At 34.1% G+C, this 27,174-nt stretch overlaps 1 protein-coding gene across 2 annotated transcripts in view; it reads right to left on the reverse strand.

The window, feature by feature from the left end:
- The window catches only part of immp2l (inner mitochondrial membrane peptidase subunit 2), a 447,639-nt gene that overhangs the window by 370,405 nt on the left and 50,060 nt on the right, over positions 1-27,174 (reverse strand). For both annotated transcript variants that reach the window (XM_006633412.3, XM_015352689.2), the window contains exon 3: positions 25,496-25,599. In XM_006633412.3, coding sequence (XP_006633475.1) covers positions 25,496-25,599 — 104 coding nt within the window. The remainder of the gene's footprint in view (positions 1-25,495; positions 25,600-27,174) is intronic.

Consider the following 27,174-nt stretch of genomic DNA (forward strand, 5'->3'; position numbering starts at 1 on the left):
TACCAAGAGACACATATCCCAAAATCACAAAACACATAGTTCTGAAAAAACTGCTTTCATTTTCAACACTGAAATGATTATTTTCCTTGATGCTGTTACTTTTTTGCAAACAAAATGGAAATAATCATAAAATGCCTGTCTGAAAGCTTCTGGAAATAAAAAGATTATACTTTAATTTTAATAATCCCTATTTAGAGCCTTCCTGTCTGTAAGAATTAAAATTGATCTCAAATCAATTTCAGATAATCCAAAAGAACCTGGAGTTTTAAACTGCATGTTTGTAATTATCGTACTAATCCCACAACATACTTTTAGAGTAAATATAATGAAGTGTTCACAAGAAATAGCTTATTGTTTATACGAAGGTATAGAGAACCATTAGTTTTGTTTCTCATCTTATACAATATTATACACATAACTAGAATAAAGATTCCCCCAGCTATTTGTGCTTTCCTGACTTTGTTTCAAACACCAAAATCAGGTCCATTATCACAATAAAAAGGGTACAAATTGAAGGTTTCTCTCATTCCTAATTTGAATTGAAATTTCACAGAATCCAATTCATGGTACTAAAGCCATCAGAAGGAAGACTTTTTCAGATGCATTTAATGTAAAACATTATTACAGTTACTGTGGACATTTCACCAGACATTACTAAGACTAATGTATTGCGTTTAAAAGCAGTTAAACAGCAGTCTACTATGCAATAATAAATGTGGGTCACAGCATAAAATCTTCTTCATAATACAAAGATTAATAAACCCCAGTATTTCTTACTAAGATAGTCTCTCTGTATATTTGTTTTCTCTATGAGGTCATTTTTTTAGTTTTCATCTTTGGTAATCAGATACATTAGGGTCCCATTTTTATACTGTACTACTGTATATGAGAATCCATGTAAATCAATGGATCGAAGAGTTCAGGTACAAAAAACTGAACTTGAGCACAGTCTTATAACGATATTTTATTCATACTGTACATTAACATTTGAAGTCTGGGTTACATTTGAATAAAAAAGAAACATTACTGTTTAACAATAAATCAAAAGTTAGTACTTATTTTAGCTCATGGACAAAGTATTTACTCCTAAGTGAGTTAAATACAAAACCTAACACCAAGGTTTTTTCTTTCTCATTTTACCACACAGGTTTATTCTGTAATGCAAAATTTTGCTAAATAGAAGAGTATATTCAATCTGGGACACAATAATTGGGTTAAATAAACATACAATACAATTACTAGTTTCAATGTACCATATACTGTATATGCATCTTGTGTAACAGAGACATATTACTCTATAGGCTTTGCACTGAGATTAATTACTGGTTCTACCAATGCCATGAATACCATGTTGTTATTCGTTTTGCGATTCTATTCATTTTTCCTTCACACGGCTTTAATTTACCAGTCAGAAAAATGCATATTCAAATTATAAATAAAATATATATTTTTTCATTTTTTCACTGAACCTAACCACATAGTCTTTGGCAAAAACAGCATAGTAAAGCAGAGGATAAGGAAATAATGTATATGTTTACAATAATATAAAACACTAACGTAACAAAAAATGTTGTATGCAATGAATTACCTATTTGTAACAATCATGTCATTTTCTCGTAGACTGAGAGCTACAGGTATTCGGGTAATGCAAGGTTATTTCTTCCTGGAATTTATCATGCTATAGCCACTGTAGTCTGAAAACCATGAATGCATCACAGACATGCATCACACAAGTGTGAGGTCACATACTGGTGTGGAACCTCTGCCTCACAAACCTAGCTCCATGGTTTCTCAGAGAATGTCTGTGACCCATTCAAGATGCATTTTCAATGAATATATTAGTATATTATGTGTGATTTTCAATAAATAGATTTATATTAAGCCCAGTATACTGAAGTAATGATTTTAACTTTATTAGCTTTAGATTAGAAATTTTACCAATATACTGTATACTACTACATCAGCAATTTACGTACAAAAAAAACAAAGTGAGATCCCAAACAACTTTAATAGGTAGAATACATCTGATAAAATGTACATTGACTCATCCTTGCTTTATCAGCACATGTTTTACAGAGGGTCACTTGTGAAAGAAAGACTTTTCACCTTCTAGGCGTATCTGTACAAAAGCACTGAGGTAATTCCACTCATGTTCCAGGTCAGGTACAGAAGCGCGGCCTGTGCATTTGTAGTTGTACTGTATCTGCCACTGTGTTTCACACAACTGATAATGCTGACATCTCAAGGTGTTACTTGTGATGCATTTGCATATTTATCACTTCCTAATTTATTCACAGTCTTGCAGTAGGTATGTTTTGTTATATATGGGAGATGAATGAATATGCAAAAAAAAGGAACATCTGCTCTGTTTTCTGGCTGTAAGTTCTGCTTTCTGATGTAAAACTTCATTAACTGGAGAAAAAAAAACTTTTATGACCTTTGAAGAAAAGTAGTGCATAAATTTCATTGATAGCAGGATAAATGATGAATTATTGACAAAGTATGTCATTTTTATTTAATGCTAAATACTAAATACGGGAAAATATTTAAGTTCTTACTCTTGCAACATAATCTATTTCCTGCTTTCATTAGAGACCAAGTTAAAAAAACAGCCCGCATCCACAGAGCTCTACTGAATTTGGAGTTAATTAACATTTTTTGTATCAGGAACACAACCACACAGTGTGGGAATAAAAAATATCACTGCAAATTAAACTAACTTTTAGTTCAAGTGGCACAGCAGTACTCAATAGAAAAGCAGTTGGAATGTTCAGCCAAAAATGTCAACAATCTTTGTGCAGATTATAACCTCACATCACAATATTTAATTCCTAAATGATGCCTGTCAAATCTGGAGTAAACTTCAGATGATATGCAGCCCGCATATCAATGACAAAGAAGAAGAAACTGTCGTTTGACGGCTTACTTGGCTTATGCAGCATTCTTGTGTTCACATATTCATCTTGTTTGGATTAGACTTATACCTATGAGGTAACGTTTGAGCTTTGCATCTTAATGAAATGTGCCAAGTGCAGTGTTCATAGAGAGAAAATTGTGTAATTTTTAAATACACAGACAAAACTACCAGTAGTAGTAGTAATAGTAGTACTACTACCATTACTACTACTACTGCTGCTACCAAAAATAATTCTGCACACTTATACAGCACTTTTACTTAACACTGTACTCAAAGTACTTTACACCTAATGGGGACTCCCCTCCACCACTACCAATGTATAGCCCCCACCTGGATGATGCAACGGCAGACAAAGTACACCAATATGCTCACCACACATCAGCTATCACTGGGAAAGAGAACAAAGTGAAGAAGCCAATTCATAGGCGGGTATTATTAGGAGGTCATGGTTGGTAAAGGCTAATAGGAAATTTGGCCAGGAAGGTGGGGTAACTCCCTTTCTCTTTTCAAGAAAAGCCCTGGGACTTTGAAAGACTACATAGAGTTAGGACCTTGGTTTTACATCTCATCCACAGGACGGCACCTTTTTACAGTTTAGTATCCCTATCACTATTTTGGGGCATAAGGACGCACACAGACCACAGGATGAGTGCCCAACATTGGTCCCACTAACACCTCTCCCAACAGCAAGCTTAGCTTTCCCAGGTCTGCCATACAAGTACTGGCCAGGCTCACACCTGCTGAGCTTCAGTGGGCTGCCAGTTGTAAGTTTAAGGATGATATACAGTAGCTGCTGGCAGTAAAACAATTTTAGTAAAAAATGTATTTGATCAGTCCTAGGTTTGGGCAGCGGGAAGCGGGAAGAAAAAAAAAGTGTGAAGCAAAAAAATTGCCCTCACTATAGACTTTCACTTGTAAGCCTAATAACAAAATGATGTTGTAATTTATGAAGCACCACTACTGGGTCCCTGTTGAATACAAAGATCCTTCTAGATTTCTTTCTTGCTTTATTGCTCATCCAAAATGGAGGTTCTTCTGTAAAATCACACTGAGAGACCTTGGTGCTCCTTTACCATTTATCATTTTAAACAAGGGGCGTTGTGTGGATTGGACCCAAGACCTTTGCTTCTGGTCTTCAGCAAGAGCACAGCAGAATACTCTGCCCCAGATAGGAGGTCATATTTCATCGCTTTAATGAAGCAACCCAGTAGTGACAGTTCACGTTACTTCAGAAAAATAACAAGGTCCGCATAATTGTTCACATCAGTGGTTGAATTTATACTTTGTTGCACATTTTTCTGCACCCAAGAGGGCACACCAGATTTACACTTCCTTTTTCACCAGGGACTGTATGCAGTGGGAATGAGTCATCATTGAAAATGGAATTCAGGTGTTAGAGTGGAGAAAGGGCAGTCATAAGAGAATATTTCTTACATTTCATTTTTAGATTAAATACCCACAGTACAATGTTTTGCACTAAAACAGCTTGCAGTAGCAACTCTGCTGGTATGGTCTGTAGTTAATTAAATGCAGAGAAAAGAACAAGTGCAAGATAAAATATTAGGAAGCAATAGTATAATTTCAGCAGTATTCAAGAAGTGCATATGTCCATCAACTAAATAAAATAACACATTCCACTGTACATAAACTGTCACAAAAAACAGGAGGTGATTTATTGTATATGATGAAACATAAACTAGTACACTTAAAATAATGCATTGTATAGCGTGGAATTAATCTACTGTCTCTTCAGACCATAACAATAAACTAAGCACAAAAGCTAAAACTAAGCTTAGTCAAAACCACAAAAGTTTTCTGGGATGTTTTGAATGTAAAGTATGTGACATCCTAATGATGTATCTATTGAGTAACATTCTCAAAACATTTTAGGCAACAGGAATAGAGTGATTTCTTCAACATCTTGTCAATCTATTCCTCACATATGTATATGTTTTTTTATATTGCATCTTAGTGAATAAAGTAGGTCAATATATACTCTCTGAATTTTCTTTAGAGAAACTAAATGTTAAGCATTTAGAACATCTGAATATCTTTGTTAATAATAATTCCTTACACTTATATAGCACTTTTCTGGATACTCCACTCAAAGTGCTTTCCAGGTAATGGGGACTCACCTCCACAACAACCAATGTGCTGCATTCACCTGCATGATGCAATTTATGTTGCCATGTTAGTAATCATATTGAAAAAATTCTAAATGCTATTTTCTTGGAATGAATCAGCTGTGTTTACAATTTCAATTTTAATTTAATTAACGGAGTGTAATTAATCTATAATGGTTCATATTGGGAATACTATTTTTGCTATTTTAGAATGATATTACCTTTGTCTGCTGTGCAGCATCACAATATTCCTCAGAATTCCCAAACCTTTCAAGCAGTACAGGCAGCATCCTGTGCTCAGCCTTTATCAAATATTTGATACAACAAGAAAATCTGCTAAGTGTAATGCATTTAGCATTTTGTTTTGTAGAAATTGATATCTCAAGGACTTAATTTTCATGTAACATTTTACCTTGTCACAGGCATTCTAATGTACATTTAATTTTGTTTATAATCTGACATGGTTATTATTAGGAACCTCCTGGATTCCTGGAAAAGTAATCTTGATTAAATTATGATTATAGTGGTGGTGATGATGATGATGATGATGATGATGCTAATGATTAGTAGTAATACTGTTAGAGTAATTATACCTTCACATAAGAGCTGCCGGTAACTTGATGGAACATGGTGCTACAGTGTCATACAGAGAAAGTAAAAATCCAGTCATGTTCAATTTTAAAAAATATCTAGAAGTAGACAAGGATATATTGAGTGAAAGGTCTTATCAATAAAAAGCTGTTAAAATTTGAAGGTTGAGATAAGTAGGACTTTATTTTAAAATAAGAGGACTAGCTGCTTTGGTCATTTAGGATCGGTTTGAAAATATACTTTAATAAATGTATCCAACTAAATGTATCAAGGAAACCTATACAGCAGATTTATAATAATAATAAACTTTATTTTATAAAGCGCATTTAAAGATGGCTTCTCAAAGCGCTTAAATTGGAGTCTTATGTCTTAAGACTTAAATAGCACTGCCAGAGAGCTGAGGGTGGGACTGTCACTTCCCTAGAATATTTTGTCCACAATTATGAGAATCTAGAGCCTGATTTCAGGTATTTTGCTAAGTTAACTTGGCAAAGCTTTGAGGAACATGGCAGATGGGAAGGAGCAGTCTGGACGGCTCAACAGTACAGAGGGGTGTGATATTGATGATCTCTGAATACAGTGCCCTCAAAAAGCTTTGGGACAGCAAAGTCAAAACTGTTATTTTTGCTTTACAGTCAAGCTACTGTACTGAGAGATAACAGGAATAATAAATACAAAATTATATATATTTTTAATTTTGAGTTAGTACATGTAATCATTTGATCATAGAAGAACAAACTTTGTATTCAAACCAATAATATCAAGTGACCAAGATGTGGCCCATTTCAGTTTAAATACATGTCAGATTTCAGTAGTAAGAGTAATATAGCAAAGTAGTAATATAATTGTAAATATTATAAATTATATTGTAGAGTTTACAGGTCTTATTTTAGCGTTTTAAAAAAGATAAACAAAATCACCCTTTAGAATGCATTTTTATCATTTAGAAGAAAATCCAAACTAATCCATATTAACAAACTTTACCATAATCTTTAAATTGTATCGTCATAGAAATTTGAAATGTATCCATATATCCAGTAATTCATTCTTATATGTTGTTTTTAAACTAAAATGAATACTGCTCAAATTAAATTTGACTTTTACAGATATTGAACAAAGAGTTTTATGGTAAACTGGAGCCATTCATGCCAAGTTATTAAATAAAACATTCATATGTTCACATTCAGACAGCCAAACTTCAGGGCCCATATTGCATGTGTTCTTTTAATGTTTTACTCATAAACATAACTACTCAATTTACATATACTGCTATCCACATGTGAAAAAGTTATTAGGCTACACCCACATCTTTATTCACCCCCCTGTGCTTGGTGCAGCTTAATGAGGTGAGAAAGACAAAATGGCATTCAATTAATTTCAAGTCCTTCCATTATCGCAAAACAACTGGCCACTTTTCAAGAAACCCTGGACCACAGGTTAAGGGCATTGTGCTTCAGGGCTTTTATTTATCACATTTCTTATATCTAAAGGCTTTCTACTCTTTTTCTCCCAAGCCATGCTTAAAATCTAGTACTATGGAACCTAAAAGGCACAGATGCCGTATTGCAGAAAATATACTGAAAAAAGGTCCTTCAACCAACAAAGAACAAGAATGCAATCTATCATATGCAGCATTCAAAGGTTGAAGATACCTGACAGAATCACACAATCCTTAGAAGGCCTTTGGAATTTACTGTAGTCTGCAGGGTCAAGTAATTAGAATACTTTAGTTAGTAGGTCTTTCAAATAAGTTCAGTCTTTTTTGAATGGGTCTTACACATCTACAGCCCATGTAAATACGATTCTGTTCCTGCTGTAGGAAGATACTTCTATTGCAATTTACTTCATTCAATAAAGAATAAAAGCAAGTGAAATACAGACAACATGGTGAAAACCATTTATTGTACTCAGGTCCTCAGCATTAGTAAACACAGGTATTCAGAACAAAACTGCTACATTGGGGTCCATTGTGGTTTCTCCCCCAACATCTTGGGGGGGGGGAGAGGTGGCTCTGTGGCTCTGTGGCTCAGGATCTGTGCTTGTGGCTGGAAGGTTGCCGGTTCAAATCCTGCAGTCGGCAGAGGAATCCTACTATGTTGGGCTCCTGAGCAAGGCCCTTAACCCCAACTGCTCCAGGGGCGCTGTACAATGGCTGACCCTGCGCTCTGACCCCAAGCTTCTCTCCCTGTCTGTGTGTCTGTGCCTCATAGAGAGCAAGTTGGGGTATGCAAAAAAGACAAATTCCTAATGCAAGAAAATGTATATGGCTAATAAAGTGATCTTATCTTATCTTACAAACACAAAGAGTGAGAAATAAATAATACTTAATACACACATGATACAGAATGATCAGTTATTTCAGTCTTCCCTTACTAGAGTTTAAGAGAGGCTTAAATCATTTTTTTCTGCTAAGAAGCAGCAAAAAGACAGTACAAAAACATGTTAACATTTAATTTCAATACCAATTAAGTCCCTAAGTAATAAAGTAACCTTTTACATTTAATTTCCAGTACAGTAGATTTTTCATTTTTATTGAACATTATTAAAACCAAAGGAGTTGGTGTAAAACTTTCAATACATCCAGAAAACATTTGTGATTAAAACAAATTTCCTTCTCTACTAATTTGGAGTAAATTAGATTTTTTTGTGTGTAACTTTTCCTTCCTGCCGTACTCCTCTGTTGCAGATCATTTTTCAGTGTATTGCTCAACCTGCACTAAAATGGGAAATAGGTTAAGGCTGCCCAGAAGGCATTTCTTTCAAGCCTACAGTATCAGATTGTGCCAGTAAAGAGGCTAAATGCTTATTGCGACTTGCGAGTTTGTAGCTGTCACTTATGATTGCTGGCACTGGCACAGTTCCCCTGCAGCATTTATTTGTCTTCATGACGTAGATCCTCTAGGGCTTTAACAAACATATTAATATGAAAAGCAATAGGTAAGAGCTGACTGCCGCAGTGAAAAAAGGGGGGAATTTGCCACAATTGTACCCCACAAGGCAGAGCACAAATCATTCTGCTTAAAATAAAATCCTGCTTAGAGGACCTACAAACAAATGAATCTCTGTAATGACTTGCTGAAACTGTATAATAAGGCCCAGTCGCCAGAGGAACAGCAATACATCTCCTTCAATATGGCTTTATAAATAACTCAAATTACATCGAGGGTGAAATGTCTTTTCTGTATCTAGGTGGCTACCAGGTTACCAGCTTGTAAAATATGTGCTGGTGCTTCTGCTTCAGAAACTACAATAGGTGGGCTTACAGTTAAAAAAGAACGATGAAAGAGGTATACTGTATGCCACACAAACATGTAACAGAAACTTTAATTAAGGAGCTCATCCCAGGATGTCAGCAGATATCTTTCCCAGTTAGTCCAAGGACTGTGACTCTAAAACACATCGAGACAGTTGTGACGAAGACAGACATACATCAGATAATAACAGGATACTGTTTGAGCAACACAATTTTTAGGCTGCTTCTTATTTAAAATGTCCACAACTAGAGTGGACAGAATGGCACACCTTGTCACAACAGGAAGCCAGTTTCTCCTGGCTAAAGGTTTGGATGTGCTGTGCTCCTGTCGCTAACCATATGGCATATGACAGCTGGTTGAATACAAAAAGATTGTCATGGGTCTTTCTTTTATCCACCATCCATTCTGCATTTGATATAGTACATCTTTAAGAAAAAAAGCATAACTGATTTTATTCACCTAAAACAAACACCTAATTCTTTGGTTATGTACTATTTGCAATATAAAACAATTGACATAATTTAACTGCTATAACTCTAAGGATGTGTCCCTAAATAGCATTTATAGATAAATACAAGCAAGATCTAAATAGCAAGATGTGAAAAGAATAAAATTCACCTTAACTTTCTTAGTATACCATTACAGTATACTTTTATAACTTTCTCAGAGATTTTGAAATTGAAAAAGATGTAGAGCTTTTTCTCTGTAAACTAAGATTTTGGAAACTGAACCAGGAATTAAACTGATAAGTGAGAAGGGAGATTATAACATATTGTTACAGTTATTGGAAGTGACTCCTGAGCTGTTTCAAGAATCTAGAGACAATAGTTAACACCTGGCTAGTGTCAGCATCTGTAGTTCTCGGGAGCTTCAAAGCAAGTAAGGAACTGAGGTTTGCTGAGTGGAAGAGAGTCTGAGATACACTGATCAAAGGAATCGCCTGGTTTACCTTGATTAATTAAGTTCCAGGTAAATGATTAAGAGTCATTAACAGCTGAGGTACAGGAGATAGAAATAGGCAAGTAGGCAACTGACAGGGAGAAAGAAGGACAGGAGAAAGGAGAGAAACACACAAGAAGAGGAGAAGACAGGAGGACAGGAAGAATGTCATTGTTTCGATCAGCCTTATTATATTAGAGTTCAGTGTTTGAAACTTGTTAAGTGAGCTTAGCATTATTTTGTTTTTAAGAAACTTTGATTTCCTGTATAGAGAATTCCTGTGCTAAAAAAGGCCTGTCCTGTCAAGCTGCATTTGTTGAAGGTTCCCATTCATTTAGTAGCATCCACGTATATAGAGAGAGACTTAACTCCAGGTTATAGTGTAGCGAGTTCGGGTTCTTGGGGTTTCGGCCCTTTCAGCTCCTGCCCCAGTTCGTCCCCTACCTCAGGATCGAACCCAGGTCTCCGGCGTCGCTCAACAGGGATATAGTCGACTGAGCTAAAGAAGGCCTCCTTCAGCCCAGGCAGCTGTATTAGGTATCATACGGGATTTGAACACTTGATAGCAGTGTGGAGCTTTTCTGGTTGATTGGGACTTAGGCCTCCACCTAGGTTGAGTGTTGCGGGTGTGTTTGTCAATATTTAAACAAATATTTATAATTCAGTGTGCCTGCTTTATTACTCTTTTTACTGAAGCTGTGCTTTGAAGAAAAATCCCAAGTGCCTCTAATTATACTAACCGCTCAGGTTTATTCATGGTAAAATCCTTACAATCTGGGGGTTCTGATTATTTAATTTAGTTATTGATTACTGTGTTCTCTTTTCTAGTGTTCTTTATAAATGTAAACTCCCTATTTGTAACAGCACTTTGAAATGTTTTGCCTAGTAGATATAGTACCATAGGTACTATCTTTATCAATGGATATCTCTAAAAAATGGTATTCAGATAAAAAACTAAATTACAAAATTTTTAAAGGTACCATTAAATCAGACCAACATAAAACATGTTAAATTAGTTTTGATTTTGAAAAGATGCAGCTCATATATGACAATCATGCCATTAGAATTCACATTAAGTTTTCCTGGTTTACTCTATTATAAGTAATTTTCTGCAGATCTTATGGGATGTTGCTCACATTAAAATAATATGTTACCAAGGTTACTAGATCTCTTGCTCCATTCATCCTTTTGAATTCCTTTTATAATAGATGTGATATTGTGAACATTAGGAATTGTAAACCTTTTACCCATCAGCCCTCTTCCCTACTTATTTTCACTTTAAATACAGCTCCAAATACCAGACCTTGATCCCAAGGGGATCAAAATGTTGCTTCTTAATTTGCCTTCTTCACATTGTACAATGTACAAGTTGTGAAGCAATTTTTTATAACCAAGAAACAGATGAGCATATTCACGCTGAAACGCTGAGGTGGAAAAAGGTGCCAAGCATAAATTATACAGGAGAGAAGTGATGCCCAAATAATCTGTGGAGTTCTAAATTAGCCTGGTTTTATGCTTTTATTTAAAACACAGCAATGTTATTCACATCTCTACAGAAATGCCAAAGCTTGTTGCAGTGAGCAGACGAAGGCTTACACCAAACTTGTACACAAAACACAATCAACATTCATCCCTCTGCTAAGCCAACTGCGCCTAACAAATGAGAACAACAACATGTATCAATTGGGTTACTTTCATGCTGAATTACTAAGAAATCCAGGTTTCCCCTCACAACCTTAACCAAGCATACTCAATAAGTATTCCTGACACTATTCATTTATGTATAAATGTATGAAAGAAAATTAGTCATACAACTCCCACATAAAATTGGTTTATAGACCACATTAGTCACCTAATTACTGGTGTAAAGGTCAAAGAAGTAATATCCATAGAAGACTAACAAGTTGGGTTTTCTTGAAAATGTCCTGTGGTAACACTGTTGATGAGTACTTTGCCTCAACTTTTTACAACGCATTTAACAGCAGTACCATATGAAGGAAGTGCGTAAAGAATTGTGCCTGACATTTCAACATGCATTGACTGTCATGTTGTGTACAGATGGCATTCAAAAATAGTTTACATAATTAATTACAAGATACATTGCCTATTGAAAGCTATATAACAGAATCCTTTTATTCTTCTGTAATGCTGAAAACCATTTGCTTCACAAAGGACCACCAAATCACTGAGCAGAGGTATGTCCAAATTAATCTGTCATTTTAGCACTCCATAAATCTATTAGTTTATAGAAACACTTTATTTTTCCGTCCTTATACCACTTATTATTAATAATAAAAATAATAATAATAACAACAATAATTATATTATATTCAAAGTTTAATTTAATTCAGAAAAAAAGTATTTATATCCATTGTGAAATAGAATTAGAATGGAAGCAATCAATTTAAATAACATATTTAACATAATGATCTTAAATAATTAAATTAAAGCACAGATTTTTTATTCACACAGCAGTTTATAATGTTGTACTTCATGTCCTAAATATGCCAAAGGAATTACCTGCTTGCAAGATCTGTTGCAGCTTTAGTTTCTGTATTGTATGAAGGGAAAATAAAAGTTCATTATTTTTTAAAGTTGACATATGCTCTGAAACTGTTTACCATTAATCTTCTTCGATGTTTTCAAAAATAGATGCCACAGGATGAAATGGGATATCATGTACTGGCATAAGCACATTATCTTCCAGGCATGCAGAGAACCACGTATCCAGCTGATATTACTATTTCCCGGTTTGATGGTTATAAATACCAAGATCCCATTTTTACATTAAACCAATTTAATTCCACCCCCTATTTAAATTATAGGGAATGAATAATAACAGAAAATGGCAAAATAAAAATGCTACTAAATATTTAAAAAGATGTAAAACATGAAATATTGAAATATTGTGTGGCTGGATCTCTAAGAACATTCAGTGTACCTGTCTGAATAAAAAAGGGGCATACAATTGGGAAAAAACCTAATGGGTGAAGTGTAGATGTAACCTAAAATTGACAAAAAAGCCAAATTTAAGAAAATTAAACAAATGTTAAATTTTAGGTATACATCCTTCTGCATATTCTCCTCAATCCACACATCAATTTTCCAATGCAAGAATGATCTTACATCCAACTGTTTCAGACTTAAAGTTAATTATTTGTACTACTTAAAGATAATTACTTGTATTTTCCCCATCCTTTACAGCTAAGGAATCACTTAACCAAGCACTTCTTTACAAAGACACAGCAATCAATCAAACCTTATTTTTTGGCAATGTCAAGTATCTTGATGTTTTCTGACCATCTTAACATTTCTCATGTTACATCACACACCTTTTTAAAATAAGAGTTAATTCAAAGTGCCTGAACATCAGCAGATGTTAACTGATTTCACTATCTGCCACCAAACACCTCTAAAACTTATCAGGAAACTACTATAACTCTAAACTTCATACGGCTTTCTCATCCCATAATACTTTTGCTGTGATTCCCAGTCTTTGGAATTCCCACCATTTTCATGCTTCGTGTTGATATGTACAGTATCAGCACCAAAGCACCAATTTATAGCAGCTCCAAGTTTTACCTGTTGTTTTATGATCTTTCTGAACTATAGCTACAGGACTACAGGATGTTCTTTATTTTTTAAAATAAAACAATCACAACTTTAAAATGTTTAAAAAACAGGAAACCAATTCACACATTCAACATAAAAAATCACAGACTGATCCTGTGATTTACAGATGGTCAAGAAAAGGGGGAACAATAATCCTTTATTTCACCAGATGAGTAACCTGAGAACTAATTCTCATTTACAATTATGACCTGACCAAGAGGTTACACCACTGCTGCCCAGAAAACAAAGCAGCGAATGAAAGAAATGAAGAATCAATAAAATGCAAATAACATAACATTGTATTTGGCAGTGTTAACAAGTGTATGTGTCAAGCAGAAAAAATTGAAATTGAAAACACTAAGGTAGATGGTTTCACCTTTCTCTGCATTCTCTGCATTTTGTTTCAGTCATTAGCTGTGGCAAACTGAAATTACTTGTACTGTACATTAACCCAGAAACCGTTGTTACACTTTTAATGTTAAGTCTGTAACAAGTACATCTTATATTATAAAAAGGCACCTTGATCTGCAATACATTTTTATGTTATGGAGGTGTTTTATCATTAAGAGACCTGTAAATAAATTTAAACAAGTGTAGCATTCATCTAATATCCAGAGAGAAACATTCAATCAAATATTTAAGATTACAAAGCAGAGAAGAATAGGAGGAGACAGTGATGAACCATATGGCAGAATGGTAAGACAACCGTAAACAGCAACACAGCAGTACCAATTGGAGAATATGGACATATGAACTAGTGTATACCTCAAGAGACATTAAAAACATGAGTCATTGCAATGAAGGAAACCAGCTTATTTGAGTGTCCAACCATTATCAAAAAGCTACTTATTCCAAGAGGGGTTACGGAAACCCTAATTTATTAAGGAGTTTTCAAAGGTGAAGTACTATCCAGCTCCAGTAGATGCATAGATATTTATAAACTGTGACTTACCCCAAATTTCAGCAGTGGGCCAAATACTCACATTTTAAAAAAATAAAGAATGGTTTCTGCTAAAGCAGTTCACTCATGTTAAACAGGAGAAATTTATAAGGAAAAAAAGCTGACCCTCCTGTGGGGTGATTTAATTAGTGTAGCCGTAAGATAGCAATGTCATAAAAATTAGTTCCAGAGCTCCATCCATGTGTGATAACTGAGGCTTTACAGATCTGAAGAATCTAGATCTTGAAATGATCCCTCATATCATTATCATTTGTTCTCTCAGGCTATGGGGCAGAGATTTGTCCCACTTTGAGGCAAAGAAGAAGTGTGATGAGTAATGGCCTCTGTGATTTTGTTCTATTTGCCAGTAATTCTTAATGCGGGACTGCACCCTAAGTCATGAATAAAATATATGGCACAAAAGTAATAAAGCTGCACTGAAAACATATTAATGGCACATTCTCATTCATCCATGGCTTGGCCTTTCAGTTTTAAGTCCAGCAATTAAAGTTTAAATGAATTCTTTTGAAGAATAAGCACAATTCACTTTACCAGCTTAAGCACAAACTGTTGAAAGGATTCTTCCAGTAACACCCAGCAATTAATATTTATGTTGCCTCATTAGACCATTTTCTAATATGGCCTTAGGGTTGACTTGGTATAAAGCTTACGATATTACCTCAGTCTCATATTAGACCATAAAGGTACAGTATGTATGGAATTAAACTCCTTAGAAAAAATGCAGTATCTATAATATGAACAACATTATTACCTTATGGCACTGCTGGGAAATATTTACAATAAGGCTACATTGACCATAGTATCAAGTTAAAAGTTAAAAATGGAATACTGGGGCATTATATTTTGAAATCCTTAAGCAAGAAGTTTGTTTACTGGAAACAAAGACCAGTCTCATAGACATATCATTTTATACAGTATTGATTAGATGTCTCTTATGGAGACTTTGATATGGCCTGATGTGCAACACTTAGAATCTCAAAAAACTGAAGTGTTAACATTGACAAATCTCTTATTGCACTTCTAACCCATAAAAATTAACAAAGCAAAGCACCTAATGACAAGCCTTTGTTTTTTTTTTTAAATTCAATTTTAAAGTTAAGGCAGTGGAATACTAGAGCTATTATCTAGAACATTAATGCAGTGTAGCAGCATTATTACCAATTAAAATGTAACTGTGTAAAACATGCTACTGAATTGTAATACCAATGTTAACAATAGTATTGTACTTAATTGAGCATTTTTAACATTTAATTGTAAAATGGAGCCTTGACAGAATAAAGTAAGCACCTGAGATAGCTGGATCAATTAAAACACCTGTTTGGTAGGTTGTGTGAGATGGTTTGCTCATCAAATATTTCACGTGGGTCTGATTTATACATCTGCTCTCTGTTCCCAGGTCTCATTCCATCATGTTTTGAATTTTTTATCTTTTCTATTTTTTTTCATCTTCATGTCCAATCCCCAGACACGTTTCAAAGCCAGGACACCAGAAAACAGGTCTACTAACACAACAAGTTAAACACCCTTGAGAGACCTTGCAGAATGCAGAGTAGTCATTTCACCGTTAACAGCCTTATATCACATTATGAGACTAATTGAAAATAATTTCTCCTTAGTGCCCATGTCTATGTTACTTTCAAGTTCTACAATCCTTGGAGCATCTATGGCATCCGAGTTGCAAAGTGGAATGTCCTTACTAGACAAGGAGTGGATATCTGTAATTTACCATTTAAACCACTAAATCTTAATTGTTTTATAAGCTTGAGTTCACTCCTATATGCTGTGACTGTTCCAAAAATCATCCCGTTTCTAGATCCAAGTGGGTCTTACAAACTCAACAATTAAAGAGTAGTGAAGAAAACTGTTTATAAGACTTCTGATTTTGTTTCTCATGGGGTTAATTTATGCAGCATTTCAAATGTCCAAATATCTGTTCTTCTCACTCATCAATTAAAATATCTTGTAACTGGCTTTTACAGTATACACATTCATAAATAATGTAAACTAATGAACCCCTCTGAAATTTAGACTATTTTTGTACGATATATTTAATGTCATGTATAATTGAAATAGTCTCTGTTTAAGAAATGGACTAGACATAATTATGTAAATCAAACAACACATTTCCATTTCACTGAGTTAAAAGAAAAGCATCAGTATGGACAAAATGGCATTTTTAACTACTTTTAAAGAACAATTTGATATGTAGTCAAAGGCTGGTTTTCGCTCCTGAAGAAAGAATCTTTGCATACTGTACTTAGGTACATCCCTAACATGATAGACAGTCTGAGAAAATACAGATAAACGTAATTAATGTAATTAAAAGACTTAAAAAAGCAATAAAAAAGTATTCCGCCCACTATGCATTCTCAGAAAACTACAAAAGTGTCAAAAGAACATACAGAAAGCAACCACAAAAATAAGCCTCAAAATATTAGGCATATTATTAGGTGGTCTAGATATTTAAGATATAAGATAGAAGCAAGATCATTCTGAATAATGCAATCTTTTGGATAACTATTACTGTATTTACTACAAACACTTTTCCTGATAAACTATTTATACTTCCACTATTTAAATGGCTAAAATTATGTAAAGTACTCTACCTTTTTTGCACATTAAAGCTAAAATTACTTTAAATTCTAAAATGCAACTCAGAAAAACAAAAAAAATAATCAGGTTAAATTAATACAAGGAATGAAACACCACTAAAACACTATAACAGGCTTTCTTAAATAATGAATGTTTGATATGTATTATCTATATGTGATTGCTGTTGATTTACATGCAAGAGAAAAAGTCATCTGGAACTGCTGTGCTAAACTAATGATGGATGCAGGCTCTTCATTTTATAGGAGGTCAATTACGCCTGCAGGTAATGTATATAGCTTTTCCACACACCAGACAGAAAGCCAGATCAGTGCCAGTAAACACCCCACGCTTGAATGTTACACATAAAACTTGTGTTGAGGAATGAACTGAGAAAGAGAATGTCAAACCTAATATAATTTAATGGTAAAAGTGGGAGTGAATGGACTAAGACCTTATTTCAGCACAATGTCCAAAGCATTTCTGGCATATCTAAGAATAAGACGTTTACAAAAGACAAATTACAATATGGTAATTGGAACCCTGGTATTACATTTACCAAGCACCCTATGGTTGATGGATCCCAAACAAAATTGAAGAAAAACAAAAATACATCACTGATGCCCCTATTTTACACCATTCTCTACATGCGTCTGCACTATTACTATAGGATTCTATGTTAGTATATAAAATTTCATTTCCCCCACATTTTCAACTTCTTATTTCATAAATAGTACAGTTACCCACACTTATCCATCACTGGACAATCACTTGCGTTAACAAGAGCCACAGAAACCTAGAGCTGATCCCCAAAGCACAAGGCACCAGGGGAAGCCGAGAGCCCATATCTGCTCTCACTCTTTATCGGACGTCTGCACACCACAGGGCCACAGAGAAAGGGACAGTTAGTAGAGATAGGAGAGGATAGAGCAGCCCATCACATCTAGCCTGCGTGTCTTTGGAAGATGGGAGGATACTGGAGCACCCAGAGAATACAGTACCCACCCAAGCATGAGAAATGTGCAAGTACTACAGAGAAGAAGCCTCAGACCCAAATCATACCTAGAACCCAAGAGCTATTGTGCCAGCTCCCATAACTCTTTCTTTTAACTTAACACATGTTTTCCAGAATCCAGTTCAACTACTTTCAAAATTAAACTGGAACAGTCTTCCTTCTGAATTGTACCACTATTAACAGTAGAGGCTTCAGAAAAATGATTTTAAATATAAATAGATTTGTATTCACCATAATGGAAAATGTTTGTACAATAACTGATGTGTCTGTCTTTGGGAATGTGTTCACTGAGAGAATCTAAATTGAGTGACTGGTATTAAAACTTAAGGTAGAGTGTCTTTTTTTCAGTTCAGGAAGCTGTTAGTTTATAATATTTCTTGATGTTATAAGTACTGCACAGTATATACCTCGCCAAGACAGGTACAGTATGACATGCTTTGGGTTCATGCACTGGTACAGACTTTTAAAAAAGATTTGTGTAAATTGAATATTTACAAAAAAGGGACAATCCATGGTTACATGGGTTACATAGTTATAGAAATGAGCAGATTCACTACATGCACTGCCAGCCAATTTAAATTATAAGAAGTACGTTATCAAGTACATAGGGAGGCTTTGATTTTAATGATCTAGAAAAAAGAGACAGCTATGGAACAGCTAATGCCTACAATGAAAACAAACTTAATTATACCCATATTAAAGAATGTATTTCAGAATATACAGTATTTTTACATATTTCTACATAATATTTATATAGTATTTCTCAAGGCTCCTGTCTTATTTTCTAGGGCATGAAAATCAGTGACTATGGAGTCTGAACTCAAAACATGTACATAATATCTGACTGATTTGTGAAGAATTTCTGATGAATTATTGATTCTCCTATTTGCTGTTTCAATATTGTCTTCTTCTATCTTAAAAAGTTTCTTCAATTGCAAGGGCCACCAGGAGCATACAACAAGGACATACAACCTGATTGGATTCAGAATGTAAACACGTTTTAGTAATAATAAGAAGTAATAAGAATAATGAAAGTTGCTCAGTAATGTATGTTGGACCCTCACTATTAAATATATCAGGTTGTGAAAGTCATTAGAAGCACTGAGATTACATGAAGATTTTGTAGAGCAAGGCCTATATATTATTGGTCTAATTATGGTGTTTTTGTTAAAAGAAATAAATAAGACTGCTCAACATAGTCCCAAAGCTAGCTACAAAGTGAGCTAGTTTACAAATTGTGATCCCAGACTAAATGTGACATACGTTAATAAAGAAAGCAGCAGCAGAGGCTGAAAATATCCTATTCTTAATTTAAAATGATATAGTAACTATTTTTTTCTTTTTCAAATTAATGATTGATATGTAATTCCACCTAAACTACAATTTTAGGCAACCATTTTCATAGTCTCTTGAGTATTCACAATATATTTCGTAATTGATATTCAACATTTTATCCCAGCATTTTACAACAGCAATAATTTTGTTTCCAAACAATGGAAAAATAACAAATTTCACAGAATGTTAGTTATTCCATTAACTAATGTCTGTGAGACATGCAGTATGTCTATCCTAACTACTTCAGATTCTTTTAAAAAAAAACTCAAACTGTAAATCTCCATAGTATGTTTCATTTGCTTTAAACATTTATAAGTATTTTATAAATATTAATTGTGATTCCATTAGAAGTCTGGGACAGGAATTTATCTTCTGAATACTAAAGCATAAACTATCAAGAGACTAAACATCAGCAGGGTGTCTAGCAGTGTATGAAGCAAAGGTTTTAATGGTGGTAATTTCACATCTGTCAGCTTCACACTGCATTACCAGAGATGACAGAAGAAGAGGCAGTGAGAATGCCTGTGCATTTTAAATCACCACTTTCAGTACACAGATTTAAAGTACTGTATACCATATAATGTATTATTGCAAAATGGGCTGATTTTTCCCCGTAATAAACTTACTCAAAAACATTACAAGGCATCATGAGAAATATCACACAATATAGCCAATACAGGCCAGATCTACTCAGACATTAAATATGATCTTATTAGGAGATTATATTAATCTACACATAATCATGTCAAATGGTGCATTTTAATTAGGAAAAAAATCATTTGGCATTGATTGTTCTCATGGATTACCATAATAAATCCAATTTTTGTGGAATTCAAGTAAAAGCAAGTAAAGATAATATCCCCTTTTGCATTTCATTTTGGCCTCAGATAAGAATTTAGACTGATAAGTGTTAAGAATCCATCTGATTACAGGAAACAATCAAGATCTTATCTTGTTCATGAATATTTACAGTAGCAAATGCTTTAAAATGAATAACTAAAATTATAATACTAATTTTTGACATTTTTACTTTAGAAGATGCTGTGTATATACTGTAAAATGCTTTTTTTTTAAAATAAACTGTGCTCCACAGGGAACTGCAGTAACAGCTTTAATGAACAAGAGCAATCTCAAATCTGTGTTCACGCAATCGACCTGCTGAACATTAAATAGATTAGCACAAAAAAAATTCTCAGTTATATATTTTTTCTTTCGGTCACTTTGTTTTGCACATTTTAAACGCTAACTGCTGATAAAGGTTTCACAGTTAGGAAAGAAAATTCTACAAATCATTCTGCTATTTGGTGAAAGCTCCTGGGCTGTTCACAATATCTTATGACAGAACAATATAACCTAGATGCACTCCTTTTATTAGCATCAGTTGCTATTTTTCCTGATGTGGTAAAGGGTAACATCATGCTGTTGTCTAAGAAGCTATGCTGCAAAGTAGAGATTGCAGGCTCAGTGTGTTGTATCTTAGAGGCTTAGCTTTCTCATTTAACAACTAAAAACATAACAAAAAAAAACATCAGCAAAAACAATTGGCTTGGTCATGGTTCAGTATTATCTGGATTCACTTGTCCTCAATTGAAAAAGAGGTGTGAGATGACATTGAATTGGATTGTGAATTCCTTGATAATACAGACCCTAAGAACATTTCTCATTACATCAAAGTGTTTAACCGTGTGTGGTGGGCAAAGCTCCACTCCTGTCAGTATTCGGCCACTGTCTCTTAAATCCCTCCCAACCACGCACCTCCCTAGAAGGCAACGAGTCCCTCTATTCCAAAGCTGAGGCTCCCCCTTGTAGGACAGTTCAAGGCTATTGAGGTTTTTTTAGTGTATCATTGTACAGTTATAGGCTCAAGGACCAAATGAGCCCCATTACAGATGGAATAACAACAAAATAAATACATTTAGTCAAATTTCAGTGTTACATAAAAAGCATGAGAACTGCAAAGGAGAGAAATACTTATTTCCTTTGTCCTGTTTTGTCTTCGTTTAGAGGCATGTTGCCATTCATTTTGCAGCAGTACTTTGTAGCTGCGTTCCATTACAACAGCTTTAATCACCTTAGAATCGGATTACTACTGCAACATTAATAGGGTTTAGTTTCAAAACCCTTTTATTGAACTGTGCATAAACGATACATGAATACTATATTTAAATGACAGTATTTGTAACATGAATAATGCCAGGTTTATTTTTAATTGGAATATGAGTCTACATTATCTCAGAAAAGACCTAAAACACAAAATAGAAATTCCTTATGCTATGTTGAATTCTGTTACATATTTCAAAGTTTTCTTTTACACTTTTTCATTACACCTAAATCCTTTCAGGTTCATACTGTGTTGTCAAGCATTGACATTCTTTAAAAGCATATCAAGCATTTTGGATATACTTTATAGCTTTGGCACACATACTGTATATTTATCTTGTATAAAAATTGTTTCCTAATTAGTCTTTGTGTAAAATGAAGAATATTTCACAAGTAAGATATTACCCCAAGGAATGGCATAGAATAGTCCATACAAATATGTTTTCAAACGGAATGTGAAGTATGCCTGGGAATCATAGACTTAATCAGATTTTCTAAAAAAAATAGTTTAAAAACTTTAAACTTTACATATATAGGCTGTCTTGATGTGAAGAGTATTTTTAGCTTATACCACCAATATGCCCCCTTGCAATTCAATTGTTATCAATTGTCATCTTATTTTTCACTAAAAACAAAAGGATGGTAAGTTCTATCCTAAAACTATTTTTTTTCCAACACAGTAACACAAGGATTATGAAAGCTAAAGGTCATTCTTTAATTAAGAATTAAGAGTCAGGATTTAATGACATATACAAATATATTTCTATTTACCACCCTGATTACTGCGAAATACACTGATGATTATTCTGTTTGCAGTACTTGTTCTTAAGCTCAAAAACAAATCTGTTCAAGCTTGACTCTAGGCTTGCTTCTCATCTAAATTTTATTACTTGCCAGTCTCATATTTTAAAAAAGTACAAATGTTTAAAAAAAGCTTTTGGAAAGAAACTGTCATGCTCGAAAGGAACAGTTTGTGTTGATTCCTAATATGTACCATGGCTCGGACTACAGAAGCCACAGATGTTCTTATTAACTTCAGCAGTGTGGGTGAATCACAGCACTCCTGTGGCCATTTACTTCTGTGTTTGAACAAAGCAATGCATACTGCTGCCATCTAAAATAGCAGTATCATCCCTCTGCCACAGGGCTGAATCAGAAAGTGTTTATTAACGTTGTTTTTTTCCCAGTTAATTATATGTTTTATTTCTAAATCACACCATATGTAATTATTTTGTTTTTGCAGTGAACACAGTTATACATGTCTGCACAAGGTTCACTTGTCTTTTGCTACACTTTGCCTCTTCCCTGGGACTCTCTGGGAAATAATACATCAAAAAGGTTATGTTGAATAAATTAATGGCACATTTCCTGTGACCTGTTCAGAATATCCCCTGCAGGGAGACAGTGCCATCTTTGGGCAATATCAGTAAGCATAAAACTGACTTGGAAGAGAACATACTGTAGGTTTATAAACAGGTTTTCAGATTTTAACCAATATATCTGATTTTCAGAACTTTTAATCCACAAAAATAAACAAATATCAATGAAAAGGTAATGAAAATCTGGTTCTCACAAGGAAATCATCTTATCTACATTTCTGTGGAAATAAGAAATCAAACACTACCTATCACAGAACATGAAAAACAAAACACATTTGTGTAATATTTTGGAAACTACATAAGGCTGCAAAAATATTTAATGAAGTATGGATTTCTATGAAAGCCACTGTAAAACACACAAATGATTATTTATAGAGTACTACTGCATAGATTTTTAGAATTACCAATAGCTTCCAAGCACAAATAATTTCCTCAATATCATCCAGTCCCTCTTTTGTCTATACCACAAATATAATGATCCAACTGTCAGGTCAGACTGCAATTAGTTATTTATTCTCACTGAGGCAGAAATGTAAATTCCAAAAATGATGAATTTTCTTATTTCACAATTTACACATGAAATCAAATATTTTGAGCCCATTTCCAGAATCTTTCATTTGTACTCAATTATATTACTATTAAAAAGGTCAAATTAAAAAAAAGTATCTTCTTTTCAAACAAAAATGCAGCAGTAGCCTAGTTATTGGACAAACATAGCTAGTAATTGCGCATGACATGAGTTCCCAAAGGGAGATTTTTATACATGTAACAATCATGCTCGCTTGGTTCCATTTAATCAAGCTTAGAAAATCAGAATCATCACGGTACTGCCTGGGTACCAAGGGTGAAAACTTGTAGTCCTGGTGTGTTTAGAACAGGTGGATTGGACCACTAAATATAGGTTTACAAAAGAATATACAGTACAGTGAAAAGGCTACTATTAGTTAGATCTAGCACTTTTTAACAAGGGACTTGAAAAGTATAAAGGATAAAAGTGAAATGGGAAAAACAACAGCAGCACTACTATATGTAGAAAATAATCGCCTATTACTCATTATGATGTATACATTTAAAACACATATTAGGATAACTGAACAATATCCACTCCACACCCAGAAAGTAAAAAATGAAAAGCCATTAACGACAATGCTAACATTTCTGTTTTTTTAAATGCTGTGTATCACATTATTTTTCTGATAAAATTAAAACAATTTACCCTTTGTGCTTTAAATTGTTGATTAAATATATACATAAAAATGAACAGATGAATAAATAGATAGAAACCCACAAGGAAAAAATGTAAGCGTTTGCTCATAAGCAAAGGCACATTCAACATCCCATGGTGATTTAAAATAAAGAAAGCGTATGAATACACACTGACAGACACTGAAAGAAGTACGCTAATTGGCGTCTTGGTAATAGCCTAAAGCCCCAAAGTCATTCCAGTACTGTGTCAATAGACACTCTGTTTTAAAAATGGCATATAAAAGTGCAACAGAATCCTGATTCAATCAGCCAAGTAGAGCAACTGTTCTTCCACAAAAAACTAGCTCGTTATTCCAGGGAGACGATAAAGATGCCCCGAGTGAATACTTAAGACTTGCATTCATATACCATGAAGTCGCAAGCTAGGAAATATTAGAAGATACTGAAGTGTGTGGGCAATTACTCTCATCACTTGGAAAGATCACATTGACAGAGTAGAAAAAATATGTGCCCTTCCTGCCATGTGACCTTATCAAGTTACACACACAAAGTATGGGCAATGCTGCCTGATTAGCTAAGATATTTTTATGATATAATGATAACACCTGTAAAAAAACCAAAACCAAAAACAAATTTTATCTTCCAAATATCTTAGTATGAATGACTACTTACAATAACTAATCAATACGTCATTTTACATAACATGCAATGGCCTACCAATATTGCAATAAAAGTATTTAACTATCCTTCATGTAACCTCAGGCTGTTACCTAGATTAATGTGTAGATCTGCTAATTATTTGAGGATTTAACAGACATGCTGGGCTTTTTAATTCATATAATTTCATACAGTGTAATTGATTATTTAAGTACCCAAATGGAAAACAGAGCAATGCCACAGAGCACCAAAAGTAAAGGTAATTTGCAGACTGTTGTATTTTAGAAAAGGCACACCAAAAATGTAACAAAGGAATGTGAACCTAGAGGCATACACAGCTATCAGAACAGTTGAAAATATTGCTCCACATTAGGAAAAGAGAAAAATGTACTTCAACTAGTTCTTGACCAGTAGTCTTGATAAAATACTTTTTTATGGGTTGTTATGCATTTATCAGTTTTGATTCTCAGTACTAAACCTGATTATGTTTTTCATTTTTATGTATATATAAACCTGATTATGTTTTTCATTTTTCAAAAGAGAAAAATGTACTTCAACTAGTTCTTGACCAGTAGTCTTGATAAAATACTTTTTTATGGGTTGTTATGCAATTATCAGTTTTGATTCCCAGTACTAAACCTGATTATGTTTTTCAGTCCTGCTAAGTGCTCTTTGTGTATTTTGTGTACTTTACTGTCACACACGTCTCCCATGCTTGAACATTAGGCTTAAACATTCATTTGACCTGAACATACATTTCATTACACAGTTTGCATACTCAAGAAAGAATTGTCAATCAAATCCACTTATTACTTACACCACTGACACAATGTCTCCACGCTGTACTTGATAGTGTCGAACACTCCAACGGTTTAAAAGCACTATGTCAGATGTTGTTCCTCCTTCAGGGTTCAAGGAAGGCTAAGAAAGAAAAAAAACTGCATTAAAAATCTGTATGTCTCTACTGTGTTTGGCAACATGCATTGATGTTCAATTATATTTGCATAAAGAAAAAGGAAACAGACAAAAGAGCATACATACCGTATAGTATTGTAATAAAATGGGGCACCACAGAAAGAGAAACAAGATATTAACATGTAGTCTTTAGACAACAGGAACAAGTAAAGGTTTATTCCATGCTGAAAAGAGAAGAAAGGAAACAACGTTTGGGTGTCAGGCTGTGGAACCACCTGAAGAAGGCTCCACAGCCAGCTCCACAGCCTGACACCCAAAGAAAGCTCCACAGTCGAAAAGCTATGTTTCCTTTCTTCTCTTTTCAGCATGGAATAAACCTTCACTTGTTCCTTTGCAGCCCTATGCATGCTGACGCAGCTCCCTACTTGAATGTCTTTAGACTATCTTTCACTGCTTGTAATAATAACCAAATACAATTATAACTATAGAAAAATATAGTTTGTAAACAAGAAGAGGCCACTGGGCACATCCAGCTTGTTTTCACTTCTCTTGAAAGAACCTACAACAGGGTATCTTGGTCCAGACTCAGATTCCACTTTGTTAAGAAAAGGCTTTTGCTCACTGTTTCAAATGCACCACCATGTACTTTCCACTCTGATTTTTATTTCACTACTCTTTAACTCTATGACATACGTGGACCATGTCCTCTTGTAGGCTTCTTAGTTCAAGACTAAAGTGACTTTTTTAATTTAACTTGTTGGAGTAGGACATAACTTTGAGTCTGGCAAGGTTTTGGATCACTGTTCTATAGGCTGATTACAGAGTAGCAATTGTTTTTTTCACATATTCTAATAAGTTTTAACTAGTGCATTGTACACTTTTTAGATAACATCCCTTGAACTTAAATTATGTGCTTTTAACTATAGAACTACTGTAAATAGAAAAATTGCTTGCTTTTTTATTGTTTCTTCACATAGTCTTGAATTAAAAATGACATGTTCACATTAGCACCAATGCCTTCCCATAGGTAACTTCTTGATATCAGTTTCCCATTTTATATTTATATCGTATACTTCTGCCACCTGTATATAACATTCTGCACTTCTAAATGGTACTTTCCAGGTGCTTACTGAGTCTTGAATCCTATTTTTTAAAATTTAAAATTTGCTCTGCCACTTCTACAGCATCATGAAGGATCAGAAATATAAATCAATATTATGAATCTGAAGAATTAAAAAATAACAAAGACAGCATATCTCTGCCTTCCTTTGTTTGCCATTTTTAGTAACTGAATTTTCCCCAACCCTGATGATTATTAACAAGAACATATTTATAGATTCATCTGAATACTGAAAAAATAAGTCAGATGTTGACTTTTCCCTGATCATTATTTAGCAAATTAGACTGCACCTGAAATGCTATTAATTTGCAAAATGTGTGTTACTGTTATTAGAAACAACACACAAAAGATAAAACGATACAAAGAGAATACACAAAAAGCAAGATGGGCACTCATATTAAAAAGCAAGTACAGGTGACAGTTTCTAAGATAAATCCCTGATACATAAATTCCATTATCAC

The sequence above is a fragment of the Lepisosteus oculatus genome, chromosome 7 (assembly GCF_040954835.1).
Source record: "Lepisosteus oculatus isolate fLepOcu1 chromosome 7, fLepOcu1.hap2, whole genome shotgun sequence".
Classification (NCBI taxonomy): domain Eukaryota; kingdom Metazoa; phylum Chordata; class Actinopteri; order Semionotiformes; family Lepisosteidae; genus Lepisosteus; species Lepisosteus oculatus.